At 44.7% G+C, this 15,322-nt stretch overlaps 1 protein-coding gene across 5 annotated transcripts in view; it reads left to right on the forward strand.

The window, feature by feature from the left end:
* Positions 1 to 15,322, forward strand: part of COL14A1 (collagen type XIV alpha 1 chain) — a 222,187-nt gene that overhangs the window by 73,899 nt on the left and 132,966 nt on the right. For all 5 annotated transcript variants that reach the window (XR_005724651.1, XR_005724650.1, XM_040261792.1 and 2 more), the window contains exons 14-18: positions 3,215 to 3,354; positions 10,308 to 10,434; positions 12,028 to 12,167; positions 12,886 to 13,018; positions 14,199 to 14,261. Coding sequence is in view for 3 of the 5 variants with exons in the window: in XM_040261792.1 (XP_040117726.1) it covers positions 3,215 to 3,354; positions 10,308 to 10,434; positions 12,028 to 12,167; positions 12,886 to 13,018; positions 14,199 to 14,261 (603 nt within the window). In the remaining 2 variants the exon portion in view is untranslated. The remainder of the gene's footprint in view (positions 1 to 3,214; positions 3,355 to 10,307; positions 10,435 to 12,027; positions 12,168 to 12,885; positions 13,019 to 14,198; positions 14,262 to 15,322) is intronic.

Raw genomic sequence — 15,322 nt, forward strand, 5'->3', positions numbered from 1 at the left:
ATCGAACCTGGGTCTCCTGCATTGCAGGTATTCTTTACCATCTGAGCCCCCAGGGAAGCCCCAAAAGTTATATTGGCAAGCCTAATTTGGGTAATGTAGTGATAATGTTTTTTAGGAATTGTAAATATTTATCTATTTGAAAATATGATAGAGAAAATGCTGCCCTGACAAGCTCACAATGCTTTGTCACCTACCATTAAAAATAGGGGTCTCTTCTTGGTGTCTTGAAGAAGACAGAGATGGGGAGATGGGGTGTCTCACATCACTCTGAGCCTGGGAGGAAGCCTGTAGCATGGAAGCATACAAAGACTTAATGATAGGGGAGTTTTCTTCTACAACCATTTTTTTTTTTAATTAGCCAAGGCTGTGTTCTCTTGCTCTTCAGAGAAAGACCAATGTAGTTAAAACAACAAACAACAAAACTGGGAAAGCTCAAGACAGAAAGAGGAAAAATAAGTCAGAAAGCATCTAATATATCACTTGTGAAAGTCGCTCAGTCGTGTCCAACTCTTTGGGACCCCATGGACTGTAGTCCATGGAATTCTCCAGGCCAGAATACTGGAGTGGGCAGCCTTTCCCTTCTCCAGGGGATCTTCCCAACCCAGGGATCGAACCTGGGTCTCCCACATTGCAGCGGATTCTTTCCCAGCTGAGCCACAAGGGAAGCCCAAGAATACTGGAGTGGGCAGCCTTTCCCTTCTCTAGCGGATCTTCCCGACCCAGGGATCGAACTGGAGTCTCCTGCGCTGCAGGCGGATTCTTTACCGACTGAGCCGCAAGGGAAGCCCTAATATGTCTCTTGACTTAAGTCATTTTGAGGACTCTGTTGATTTGGAAGGAAAACTTTCCCAACCACGCATCTCTCTTTTCCACTCAGAATTCCTATTTCTTTCTACAGTTTTCCCTCACTATTGAAAAGTAGAATGTTCCTATGAAACCTTTTGTAAGCTGGAATAACAGAAAGCAAAGAAACACTTTTAGGATACATTTTGCTAATGGATGCACAGAGCAAATCAAGATAAAGCACAGATGCTCAGAAACACAGTTCAAAGCTACGGTTGCCTGATGCTGAGATGCTGAGCATAGTCCCAGGAAGGAGCTTGGCAGGGCCCCTCTTGCTACCTGGGGGCCTGGGATGTACACTGGCTCCATAATGACTTGCTACAAAGCAAAGGCTGAAGGTGGTTTTTGCTTTTTGCATTTTTTTGTAAAAGGAAAAATCCTCCTTAGCTTTCTTTCAGTTAGTGAAGCTTTCATTTAAGTACTAACGTGGGTCTTTGGTAAGACAAGGGTCCCCGACCCCCAAGCCGTACAGCAGGTGAGTGGTAGGTGAGTGCATGAACCTCGTCTGTGTTTTCAGCTACTGCCCATCCCTTGCATTCCCACCTGAGCTCTGCCTCCTATCCGATCAGCAAGGGCGTTGACTCTCATAGGAGCACAGACCCCACTGACTGCAGGCGCGGGATCTCGGTTTGTGCTGTTTGCGAGAGTCACCCCAGACAGCCACTCCTCTCCTGCCCGTCGGAGGAGAGGCTGTCGTGAACCCATCCCTGCAAAAGGGCGGGGACAGCTACTGGAAGGACAAAGTGCCTGAAGCAGATTTTCACAAAGCTGATACCTTGTGCTTTCAAAAAGTGTCCATGACTCTTTCCTATTAGTAGTTGACTAAAAAAAAGGCCTAGAAAACGCTGTCCTGGCTGCCTGAGACGGACCCGTTTGCCCATTGTCCCACTGCACTGCTGAGTTTAACTGAACCCTAGACAGTGTAGGGCCAAGTGTGCGCAGCACATAGGGTTCTTACTTGCTTTTGTCTCTCCCACACCTCAGGGAGTGAGAGTCACCAGGCCTCTAGGCTCCTAATTGCTGTACAGTCAGTCTGCCTAGATTTAATGGCAGCGTTGGCCTTTAGGGTGAGGAACCGCTGTGCTCTGCGGGACAGCTGACGGGTCACGGGTTCTCGCCTCGGCTGGGCTCTCAAATCTATTGATCGATTGCCTGGGTCATGGATTCCAACTGCTCTCCTGCTTCTACTAACTGTGACCTTGGCCAAGTAACCTCAGATTCATGATCCATTTAATGGGGCTAATTATAACATTATCCTTGCCATCAAATGTTAAGATTTAATGCGGTGATGTGTTATATCTCACACTCATAGAAAGCATGCAATCTCAGCAACTGTGTTTACTATAAACCTGTAAAAGCTCACAGAACTCTCAAAGATTATTGACAAGTTTTAACCTGTTGACTCAGAAAGGGATCCTCGAAGAAGTGCAGAAAGCCATGGAATTGGTAGTGAGGATGTGCGAAGTATCAGCACCTCTTTATACTGTTAAAGCCACAGTAAAGTGTTTACTTTTATCTAGTCTCACAAAGCCAGTGGGTTTTATCCAGGGCAAGGTTCCTACTCCTTGATTCAAGAGATATTTACTGGAAACGTACTCTGTTGGAGATAAAGATAGGAACAGAGTTAAAGCAGATTCTGTAATCCTTCGAGATGCCAGCATATTGGAAGGGAGAGACAACAGACCAGTAAACGTGTACTAAAGAATGACTCAGGGAAGACACGTAGGTAGAATTGAGGCGGAAGGATTATTTTATGTAAGGTGATCATGGAAGGCTTCACTGAGAAGGGGAGATCAGTTCAGAAACCTGAATCTCAGATGACTCCAGGGTTTTGACCTGAGCCAGAAGGACAGGTTGAGAGAGAAGATTGGGAGAGGTGACAGGAGTCAGTGATTCCGATTTGGACATGCCGAGTTGGAAATGCTTAATAGACACCCAGGTGGAGAGGACAGATAAGAAATCGTTGCCACGTGGAAAATTATGGATCAGAGGAATAGAGTGACTTCGCCAGGACCAGATGACTGCTGAGTACAATAGCTGAAATCTAACTTCACGTTTCCTGGTTTTTGATTCATTGGGTTGTTCATTTATATCAGCAGGAAATGATAGCTTTGACTAGAGAAGAAAGGCTCAGAAAACTCACTCACACTGCGTTTGCTTCTAAGCGTCTGCAATTCGTGGCTACTCATCATTCTCCAAGAGGAAAACTTTTTTTCTCTGTTAATTGGTTAATGTTCTCTGTTAGAAGTTATTATCTGAGTGAAAATTTTCATATGTCAGTTTAGGAGTCAAAGATGCCATGTTTTGGGGGTCCTTTTTGCATATATGTTATTTAAACTTTTATTTCTTTTTTATTCCATTTACTGCAAAGTACCCTTAAGCCCACCCAGAAACCTGAGAGTCTCCAATATTGGCTCTAACAGTGCTCGATTAGCCTGGGATGCAACTTCAACAAAGATCAATGGTTATCGAATTGTATATAACAACGCTGATGGGACGGAGATCAATGAGGTAAGCTGTGGAACGTGAAGTGTGTTTTTCCCATGGTTGGGTTTTAGTTTCTCAGGGCTATGAAACTGATCATCCCAAAACACAGTGGCTTGAAACAGTTGCTAATTGTTCACTTTCTCTGCCATTTTGGTGGGTCAGGAAGTGGGTTTGGCTTGAGATAGTGGCCACACAATGGAACGGTGACATCACAGCGGCTTCCGTGTTTCTGTCTGGAGCCTGGTCCGGGAAGACGAGCACCTGGGAGCTGGAACGGCTCTACGTTTCAAAGTTGGTTGTTTACACGATCCGTTCAGCAAGGCAGCTTTAGGGGAGCCGGACTTTTTAAAGGCGGGCTCAGGAGTCCCCAGACATGTCTCCAGAGACACAGAGAGAGTGCTGTCTCGCCTTTGTGAGTTAGCAAGAGAAGTCACAGAAGCAGCGCCTCACCTCCGCTGGAAGGAGCGTCCCCGCCCCTGCGCCATGCACGGTGGGCAGGAGCACAGCCCACCGAGGGCGCGAGGCCTGGGAGACAGGTGCTGATGCGGCGTCTTTAGGAAATACAGTCTGCCCCAGGCGGTGCGGGTGAGGAAGTGTGTGTCTTCACAGAAGGAGGGAACTGAAGTGCCAGTGTTTGAAAGACCCTAGTTCAATGAGCACACGTTGAAAACTGAATCGTTCAAGTTCTGTGTAGGAAGAAACTTTCAACGAATAGAATTTATTGAAACCCATGAAGATACAGTATTTTGCACTCAGTGACTAATACTCTTAAGAAATTCTTTCCTTGGAAATATATTGTAGCAGGCTAGATAGCAGTTATTTTTATGTTTTTCCCCTTATCTTGGTCCAAGAAGCTAAGACAAGAAGGGAAATATGTTGGATTACATCATTTCTATTTCTTGACCAAGTAAAGCATGTATTTTCATATATAGAGACCAGCTTTTTCCTACAATGAAATCCAAGCAATATTTTGCTGAATGTGCCCTCCTACAGCGTATGGGGTAATGAATGGACAAAACCGGCACATTTACTAACAGTACAGAAATACTGTTAATATCTTTTATTAAATCTTCATAAATCCTGAGGGCAAATAATTCTGATGAAGCTGCAGTCATTTAGACTATGTGCTTTGCTTTTGAAGATGAGAACCTGGAATAGTAAAAAAAGGAATGAAAGGCAGCGAGCTATCAGTGTCTCTCTGTTATCAGTGAGAAGTAAACTGCCTTCCCAAGGGCTGCAAATTCAGCTGTGTAGGAGGCTTATGTGGGTCATGTAAATGAGTGCAGAAATTGCTGCATCTGCAAAGAAATTGTCTCCCCTGTTTTTCTTGAAGCATGAGGCTCCCTTAGGTTGTTTCATGGTCCCATTTGGGGGCCCTGCACGTGGCAGAAATTCTCACTGAAAGACGGTGACCAGTGACGATGGACCGTGGGTGACAGTGCCGGGGTGCCGGGCCTGGTGGGCACTGCATTGCTGGGGAGTTTGTACATGTTCATCGAAACCCCACGGACGGAGGAGCCCGGTGGGCTGCAGTCCACAGGGTCGCGAAGAGTCGGACATGACTGAGCGACTTCACTTTCACGCACTGGAGAAGGAAATGGCAACCCACTCCGTGTTCTTGCCTGGAGAATCCCAGGGATGGGGGAGCCTGGTGGGCTGCTGTCTGTGGGGTCGCACAGAGTCGGACACGACTGAAGCGACTCAGCAGCAGCAGCAGCAGCAACAGCAGCAAGAGGCAGCCGCTGTTAGCTCCTGTAGGTTGTTGCTGCACAGAAATCTGCAGGGGCTGCCAGATCTTGTTCCCCTTGGCTATGTGACCAGGGATTTCTTTTTATGTGAAATTTTAAAATGGTGGCTCATCAAACAACCAAAATAACATAAGCATATTCATTAATATTTGTTCACTTCAAAACATTCCTATTTGAAAATAATTTTTCATGAACCAAAAATGAACTGTCATATGTATGCATATATGAACTATGTATGTTTTTGTTGAGTGTAATTGATGTGTAATGTATTAGTCTCAGGTGTATGACATGATGACTCAGCATTTGTCTACATTGTGAAATGGCCATAAAAGGTCTAATCAACGTACATTTCTCCATTAAAAAATTACAGTTGTGTTCGTTGAGAAATACATGTGTTTTTTTTGCAGTGTTTTTCCTTGGGGATTGCCTCTGGTACTTGGTATTTCTAATTTGTATTGTGCTGGGAAATTAGAAAACCATGTTTGATAAAACTGAATTTAAAATATGAGTAAATAGACCATGCATGAAAATCTGAGAACATCTTTTCTGAATGAAGTGAATAAATAATGTGTGGCTTTTGTAACATTTCCGTTTTGACTGATAGGGTTTTTTTTTGTTGGTGGTGGTGTATGTGTTCTTAATTCTTAGTTTTTATTTATGCAACTGAAACTGAAGGTTGCTGGACAACTGTCTTATATGAGTCAAATACTATTTTACCTAGTTTGAGAATATATGATTTTAAGGGTGAATATCCCTACCATATTTTGCTTTACTGCTATTCATTTGCACTTTTATTTAAAGATAATGCTGCAATTGGATTGTTAGGAAATTCCCAAATTATTTTGGAATGAACTTTAAAACATCTCAACTAAAATCTGCTTACTACGTAATGTGTGATTGATTGTAAAAGCTTTGTTTTCAACTCAGTCCATATTTTTCTGCTTCACTTCCTCTTCCACCTTCTCTCCTTCACTTACTTTTCCTTCTCTCTGTCTTTTCTGCGTTACCTCTCTCCCTAACTTTTTGGAGTCCAAGGAAGAAAAATAGAACAGAGCATTTAAACAAATGTTGACGACGATGGTGATGATAATGGTGATGGTGGTGATGGTGGCGGTGATGTTGGCAGCTAACACACGTTGAGTGCTTACCCTGAGTCAGGCTCTGAGATTTTTACAGAGAACACTTTGTGCAATTTTTATAGAAAAAGTGTTGCCAAAGCCTGACCTGTCAAACCGAAGAAGAAGCCGTCTCAGATAGCATGCCCTGTGAGCAGATCCGGGGAGACGCGCAAGCATGATGGTGCCGTTTCGGTTTCCAGTGAGAGGCCGCAGGCCCTGGGCTCTCAGAGACGGGCCTGGTTTCCGACACAGTGACTCAACAGCAGAGCCCGGAGCAGAGCCCAGGCCCTGGGTCCTCATCAAGGGCCCTCTTCATCCCTCCTGGAAAAGGCTGAAGTTTTTAGTTAGACTGTTTGAAAAATTATTCTCAGAAATAGTTGTGTAACAATGAGATCATAGTTATTTGTTACCATCTTCCCAAATTCTTCTCCTATGTCTTAAAAGTGATCCAGATAAAAGCAGTTCCAGAACTTCGTCTGAAGCATATTATGAGAACAAGTGAAAATGAGTGAGACCTAAAAGTTCTCACTTGATGAAATAAAATGATCAATAATTAATGCATGAAACAGTCTGTTCAGCATCAAGTAAAAAGCTTTTAATAAGTAAAATTGGATCTTTTCAATAGAGGTCTCTGTTGAAAAAATAAATATATATATATTCAATATATAATGCTGAAATACATATACTTTTATATATATATGTACTTATATAGAAGTATATCAAGACCTAAGTATCCATTCCAGTTAATAGTTGTATGACTCCAGGAAGGTTAATTAAGGTCTTTGGGTCTCAGGTTCCTTGCTTGTAAAATAGTCATCATACACCTAGTGAGAGGGAGGAGGAGGCAAAATAGAGCGATGAATGTAGGGTCCCTGACATAGTATAGGTGCCCAGTAAATCTTAGCCAGTGTGGTTCAAAACAGCAGAAAGCAGTAGGTAAGAGTAGTTTGGAAGAACAACTTGAACTCATATTTTAAGTATGGATCTGTCTTTTCTGTGAGTTTAAATGATGGAGCCCTACTGTAACTACTATTTACAACCAGAGAATTTGGAGTGTGAAACACTTAGTGTTTTCAGTCTTAGGAACTGGCTGACTTTCCCTTGGGCAAGTTCCTTAACTTTTTGGAGTCTCATTCTCCCCATCTTCCAATTAGGAGTAATAATTATCTACCTTATGAGGCTGTGGTAGGGAGTCAGTACGACCGACGCACGTACAGCATGCAGGCCAGAGCAAATGCTAAATGCTGAGAACTACCCATAATATGATCAGGCCTAGATTCAGAAGAAGACAATACGTGTTTTCAGTTACCTCTGGCTCTGTAGCCGGTGCCCTGGCTTAAAATAACAACACACGATTGTGCAGCTTGGCGGCCTGGCAGGCCCGTGGTCTCTGCACCGTGTGGTGTCAGCTAAGGTGACTCCTGCCTTCATCTGGGAGCCCGGCTGGGCTGGGGCTTCTAAGATGACTTCACTCCCACATCTGGGGCGGCTGAGGAGGTCGGGCTTGGCTGTTCCTCTTTAGCAGCGCGGCACAGAGTTCCAAAATCATGAAGCAGGAAGCTCGTTTCCCCGGGGCTGGCAATCTTTCTTTATGACCTGCAGTCAGTTCCTTTGAGATGCCTGCAGTCTCTGTGTTAACCGTTTGTTCAGATGAGCCCTTCGTGTAACCTCTTGTAAAATGGAATTTTGGTGCCTACATCTCAATTTCCATTTACTTATTCTATTCACTCAATATATTTACATATATATACAAAATTCAATATACAGTATTAAAAAAGCTAAACAAGGTCCTGCCCTCAAGAGGCTTACACTCTATGTTGGAAATAGTACCTTGTACTTAGGAAATAAAATGATTCCACACTGGGATTGGTGCCAGGGAGGAAACACTGTCCCTGCCGGGACCTCCCCAGCAGGCCAGTGGTTAGGACTCCATGCTGAACTGCAGGGTCCGTCCCTGATCGGGAGTGAAGATCCTGCAAGCCACAGAGTGTGGTCAAAAACGAGAAAGAAAAAGATATATAACAAGGATGGTGTTAAAGAATCATCCTACTGAGACCGGAGGAGAGATGAACACCTCCCCACCAGGAGATGAAGTATAAGCACAAGCCTAACAGATGGCGAAGGGCTTATTTTGAAAAGAGCCCAGGAAATAGGGTCCCAGGCAGAATGAGCTGCATTTGCACAGGCCCTGAGGTGGGAAAACTTGGACAGAAGGGAGCTGTGGCTGATCAGAGATTTCTCTTCTTACGTGAAACTTGCCAATTAAAAAAAGTTGGCTCATTGAACAACTGAAATAACACAGTGACTGCTCACCGCCCCCTGCGTGGTTGTTCTCCTGTGTAGCTCCTGTAGAAGCTGTTTTATATGACTGGCTCCTCCTAGCAAAGCCAGCTGTGATCATTACAGTGCTTTGCATTAGCATTGCAAAAACCATGCGTACTTCACTTACTATAGCTGTGATGAATGGAAATAATATTGGTTGCAACAATGTCTTGAAAATTAACTGATAGGTATTTTACTTAACTGGAAAAGGTCAGTTTTCATTCCAATTCCAAAGAAAGGCAATGCCAAAGAATGTTCAGACTACTGCACAATTGCACTCATGCTCAAAATTCTCCAAGCCAGGCTTCAGCAATACGTGAACTGTGAACTTCCAGATGTTCAAGCTGGATTTAGAAAAGGCAGAGGAACCAGAGATCAAATTGCCAACATCTGTTGGATCATTGAAAAAGTGAGAGAGTTCCAGAAAAACATCAACTTCTGCTTTATTGATTATACCAAAGCCTTTGACCGTGTGGATCACAACAAATTGTGGAAAATTTTTCAAGAGATGAGAATACCAGACCACCTTACCTGCCTTCTGAGAAACCTGCATGCAGGTTAAGAAGCAGCAGTTAGAACTGGACATGGAACAACAGACTGGTTCTAAATTGGGAAAGGAGTATGTCAAGGCTGTATATAGTGACCCTGGTTATTTAATTTATATGCAGAGTACATCATGTGAAAGTCTAGGCTGGATGAAGCACCAGCTGGAATCAAGACTGTCGGGAGAAATATCAATAACCTCAGATATGCAGTTGACACCACCCTTATGGCAGAAAGAGAAGAACTAAAGAGCCTCTTGATGAAAGTGAAAGAGGGGAGTGAAAAGGCGGCTTAAAACTCAACATTCAGAAAACAAAGATCACGGCACCCGGTCTCATCACTTCATGGGAAGTAGATGGGGAAGCAACGGAAACAGTGACAGACTTTATATTTTGGGGCTCCAAAATCACTGCAGATGGTGACCACAGCTATGAATTAAAAGGCACTTGCTTCTTGAAAGAAAAGCTATGACCAGCTTAGACAGCACATTAAAAAGCAATGACATTACTTTGCCAACAAAGATCCATCCAGTTAAAGCTATGGTTTTCCAGTGGTCATGTATGGATGTGAGAGCTGGACCACAAAGAAAGCTGAGAACTAAAGAATTGATGTTTTTGAACTGAGGTGTTGGAGAAGACTCTTGAGAGTCCCTTGGACTACAAGGAGATCCAAGCAGTCCATCCTAAAGGAAATCAGTCCTGAATATTCATTGGAAGGACTGATGCTGACGCTGAAACTGTAATACTTTGGCCACCTGATGCGAAGAGCTGACTCATTGGAAAAGACCCTGATGCTGGGAAAGATTGAAGTGGGGAGGAGAAGGGGACGACAGAGGATGAGATGGTTGGATGGCATCATCGACTCGATGGACATGAGTTTGAGTGAACTCTAGGAGTTGGTGATGGACAGGGAGGCCTGGCGTGATGCAGTCCATGGGGTCTCAAAGAGCCGGACACGACTGAGCGACTGCACTGAACTGATTTTATTTAAGGATATGAGATTAGAAATGTGACTAGATTCACTGTCTCTCTTTAGTTGAAGTACAGTTGACTTACGGTGTTGTGGCTGTACGGCACGTCGAGTCAGTTTCGCGGCAGACGGCTGCCTTCTCCTGGGCGCTCTTTGCCGTCGCGGCTTATGGTCAGCATCTGCTTTGTAGCTCTCCTGCTGCTAGTGCCGGCAGCCAAGTGAGCAGCAGGCCGGCAAGCATCTGGTCGAGCTGTCACGCCCTCTTTCTCTCTTGCAGGTGGAAGTGGATCCTGTCACTACATTCCCTCTGAAGGGCCTGACACCCCTCACCGAGTACACTGTCGCCGTTTTCTCCATCTATGACGAGGGGCAGTCAGAACCTCTGACTGGAGTTTTTACCACAGGTCAGTCTTGCTATGGTTCGAAAAGTTTCCAGGAGTAACTGGGTGGAAACCAGAAGCTGGAGAGCTTCTTCAAGGGTGATTTTGAAGAGACGGCGCTTTCGATATTTATTCATGGGCTGCATCAGATCTTGGTTTTGCGGCATGCGGGGTCTTCAGTTGCGGCACACGCAGCCTCAGTTGCTTCCTGTGGGGTCTAGTTCCCTGGCCGGGGATTGAACCCTGCCCCCCTGTATGCAGAGCGCAGAGTCTCGCTACTTGGCCATGAAGGAAGTCCCAAGAGCTTGCATTTTAATTTTTATTTATTTTATACTATGCTGAGTAGAATGCCTACTGGTTAATTATTTTCTCTCAAAGCAAAGAGTGACAGAACCATCTAAGTTCAAAGGTCTTTGCTAAATAAAAGTCTGCACCGTTTTCTCCTTAATCTCACGCTGTTTCCTTTGTTCTAGCGACATAAAATTTTCACATTTCTTCCACTGATATATGTGTATATTAATTGAACTTCCAAAATTACAGCTCTTCAATAGTTTTTGGCCTACAAAAATGACAGTTACGTGCCATTTAACCTAATGCATCAATCTGTAGCCAATTAGGTATTTTCATGCTGCTTGGCAATAGTCATACAACAATATGGCGTATTTTAAATACTAAAATAAAAAAATAAAGCGTGAATGCACTATTTTTCTTTTCTGTATATTCCCTGTAGTCATTCAATAAATGTAACTTTTTTTTTTTTTTTTGCCTCTTGGTGGAAAAATTCTGTTGCTTGCTTTCCAGACATTATTAATTGCACTTGGAAACAAATTTAGTGCTGTACTGAGAAGAGAAGGTAATTTGGAGAGAGATGAGAAATAAGGCGGATTGAGAAATAATGTTCACAGAGAAGAGTTCAGTGATTTTGCAAAATCTCCCAAAGTCTAAGTCTAGTTGGAATTCTCATGATATCCTGTCAAAGAGTTTTAAAACCTCTGATTTCAAATAATAAAAATCAATGAGTTACAATTCACTTTGGGTGTAATTAGATGTTACAGTCTTTGTTGCGTATCCCAGAAGCCTGTAATCAGTGTAACAGTGGATGTCTGATAAATGAGATTTCAATTTGATGGCAGTCATGTGTACAAGATTAAAAGGATGAATGTTCTTCTCTAGGATTTAACTTTTTACTAAAGAGTGATTCAGGCATGAGAGGCAATAAAGCTAGAAGTGACATTTCTCAGGCTTCTAAGGCATCATTTTATTAATTTCTTCAAAATACTTGGAAAACAGTACCTTTGTAAAATAACAAATGTGGCACTCTTATTTTTTTATAATTAATGAAAAGAGCCAAATAGAGACTCCAAGAGTTCTGGAAAGTACTAACAACCTGTAAAAGTCTGCTGTGCCCCCGGTCTCCCTAACTTACACTGTGGGTGAGTGCTGGAGACAGGAACACAAGCCCACTCTGGACTGATTGGCGCTGCTTTCCCCGCTTCTACGAGCTTTCCTGAAACAAGGGATTCGCAGAGCCTTCTCTGCCTGGGGCCCCTGGCGGGCTGCTTGAGCTGGGTCTCTTGCCGTCTCTGTTCCCTGACAGAGTCTCCCCCTTGCTTACAGAGGAAGTCCCAGCCCAGCAGTACTTGGAGATCGACGAGGTGACGCCAGACAGCTTTAGAGTGAGCTGGCACCCGCTCTCGGCGGATGAGGGCCGGCACAAGCTGATGTGGATCCCCGTCTACGGGGGCGGGACCGAGGAGGTGAGTGGGCGGAGGTCGAAAAGTACCCCAGGGCGATTTAGCTGGCTTGGGGGGGGGGGGGCGGGGGGCTCAGCGGTGAAGAATCCGCCTGCAGTGTGGGAAGCGCGGGGTCGATCCCTGGGTCAGCAACATCCCCCAGAGAAGGGAATGGCAACCCACTCCAGCATTCTTTTCTGGGAAATCCCATGGATGGAGGAGCCTGGTGGCCACAGTCCACGGGGTCGCAAAGAGTCGGACACGACTGAGCGACTAAATAGCAACACAGCAATTTTATTGGGAAGCAAATGCCCAGTGCTGACATTTGGGTTGGTTTTTGTATTCAAGTACATTGAGAATCCCAGAAGGACTCAATACTTTGCATGACCTGGAGTTTTGTAAATGTCAAATCATATGATTTTTCCAAGATCAAAATGCATTTTTGTTAGCGCTTTAGTTATAAGTGTTATATATTTCCAGTATCTTTGATTTTCATAAATGACACTTAATAAAACTTCTAAAATGCTGCTTTTGCAATATTAATCGTTCCTTTGCTGAGAGAATTGAGAGGAAGAAAGGCTCTGGTTTGACTTTAAAATTGAACTCAGTGGCCCTGGAGTTCCTTATGCTTAGTTATTTTTTGCTTACACTTGGGATAGCATCTTTGCTTTTTATTATTTTTTCTTAACTTTCTCTTCTGTTTTCAAGTAAACCCGGTTGCTAAGGACCAAATACTTTTCAGGTTGTCCTAAAAGAAGACCAAGACTCATATGTTATTGAAGGCCTGGAGCCTGGCACTGAGTATGAAGTTTCTCTGCTGGCTGTGCTGGACGACGGGAGTGAGAGTGAGGTGGTGACTGCTGTTGGGACCACACGTAAGTCTTAGTCGGGCCACGGTGGACTTCCCCAGCTCCCACCATTTATTCTGACAGCCTTTTCACCCTCCTGGGTTCCCTGCCCGTCAGCCTTACTCCTGGCTTCAGAAACTTTGTCCCTAGAACCCTTCACACACCTTCACCTTTAATGAAATCAGTGTGCAGAGCACCTTAGACTCTTGGTCTGCCATCATCTAAAGGCAGGAACCATATCTGTACTGTTCACCATTACATCCCCAACACTTAACACAATTCCTGGCATATTTTAACTCTGCAATGGATATTTGTTGAATGGAGGAATGGGTGAATGGATGAAAGAATAAATGGATGGATGGATGGATGGATGAAATAATTTATAAATGAATAAATGAGCAAATCAGATAAATGTAGGAAAAAGTGTCCAGGAGTTTCTGGAAAATCCCATGTTGATCTTGGTTCCAAGAATCTTGCACAAAATTTGCTTGCTGATTCATCCATCCCTTCATTTTTTAAATATGAGGTATTAACCACACATTAAATTGTCTTTGATTGGGTTCCCTGGGACCAGATTCTGAAATAGAAAATTGCATCCAGAAGGTTTGTTGAAGAGTGTAGTTGGGAGATACATCTGTAAGGAAACAAGGATGAAAGGATAGGGAATAGGGAAAAGCTAAACCTGAGCCCTCAGTGAATTCTCTTAGAAATTCTGGACCTGGCGTGGCCCTTCTGAGTGGTCCCAAATTGAGTCAAAGGGCTGGGTCTTTGTACCCCATTGGAGGTAGGCCATCCCCTGATAGAGTCTGCAGTCTCAGCCAAGGCAAGTCCCAGAGGTCTGAGCCAGTATTCTAGAAGCTGCTGGATGAGCATGTTGACCTGAAAGAGCGAACCTGAGCAAATTGCCCTTCTATCCTCCGGTTGCCCGGTGTGGATGCTTCTTCCTGTCTGCCTGCTGCTCCCGCTTGGCAGCCCCTTCACAGCTGTTTAATTTCCTTTAATCATCATCATTATGCCCCATTTCAACGTGGATTTCACACTTTCATAGATGGGATTCAATGTGGTGGCAGGTGTCTGTGATTAGAAACCAACTTCTTCAGGTTTCAGCGCCCTTGTCTGCCTTTTCTTTGAAAACTCTAAAATACTATAGACAAATGTATAGCGTTATCATCATTAGAGAATTTTAAAGTCATGAATACTTTTTTAGTTGACAGTTTTTGGACGGAACCACCTACGACCGAAGAAGCACCTACCAGACCTGTGACATCAGGTAAGAGCAAACAGAAGCCCCAGTACCCAGAAGAAGAGTTTGTTTTCCGCAGAAGTGATGTTATCCCAGTTTTATCTGGTTTATGTCATTGTTAGGAAGGGGCGTGCAGGTTCAAATTTCACTCCTCTTGGCGCTCTCCGCCTCTTCTTCTCCCTGAGTGCCAGCGGTCCTCGGGTCTGCCCGTCGTCGTCCCCGTGGCGCTCTCCGTTTCCGTCTTCATTTGGGTTTCCACCTAATCGCTTCGCGGCTGTTGGCGTGAGCAGCCCCGGCCGGCTCTCTCTGCGTCTGAGCTCGGTGACTCCTCCCGCTGCTGTCTGTAGAGGATTGTTTCCATCCGGTGTCTCTGCGTTTCCGAGGCTGTGTACCGGTCTTAATCGGTTGTTTCCTCTCTCAACCTGACTTCCCCTCCGTCACCGTACAGCACGCAGCCAGCTGTCAGAGTCAGCTGGACACACGCCTGATGAGATTAATTTCCTGACTTAAAACCTTTCAGCGGGCCTGCATTACCATCCACGTATTCATCCGGTCACTGCTTCGTTCTCTCCTCAGTTCGCCTTTTTGCTGAGCCCTTCCCTATGCTCGCAGTCTCTCTCGCATGACACCCGGAATGCTTCCTGGTTAGGTCCTGTCTCTCTCCCTGCCTTCAGCCATAGCAGCGTTTTTCATGCTTTCCCCGTATCCTCCTGTCGTCTAGCGCGCCTCGTCCTGAAGGGGAGGCCTTGCGCTCTGGACCACCCCCTGGTCCCCTCCCGCAGTTTTGCCTGGGAAGGTCCTCGGTCGGCCTCCTCTGTGACACGTCACTGTTTCTGTAGCGTGTTGTGCATTTTTGTCTTAAAGGCCTGACACCGTCTAACATACAGGAAAAGTTCAGTGAGTGAGTGCTGAATGGCAGTAAATGAATGAAGAGAGGAGTCAGCGGAGGTGGAGAGATTGGGAGGGAGTTAGCACGAGAGGGAGAAGAGGAGATGGGACAAATGAGAGCCGTCGCGGTGGAAGACAGGAGACTGTCGAGAACGCAGGTGGATGCGGAGAGATCCAGAGGAAGGGTAGCGTCCCCGCGG

This window comes from Oryx dammah, unplaced genomic scaffold (assembly GCF_014754425.2).
Source record: "Oryx dammah isolate SB20612 unplaced genomic scaffold, SCBI_Odam_1.1 HiC_scaffold_19, whole genome shotgun sequence".
Taxonomy (NCBI): Eukaryota; Metazoa; Chordata; class Mammalia; order Artiodactyla; family Bovidae; genus Oryx; species Oryx dammah.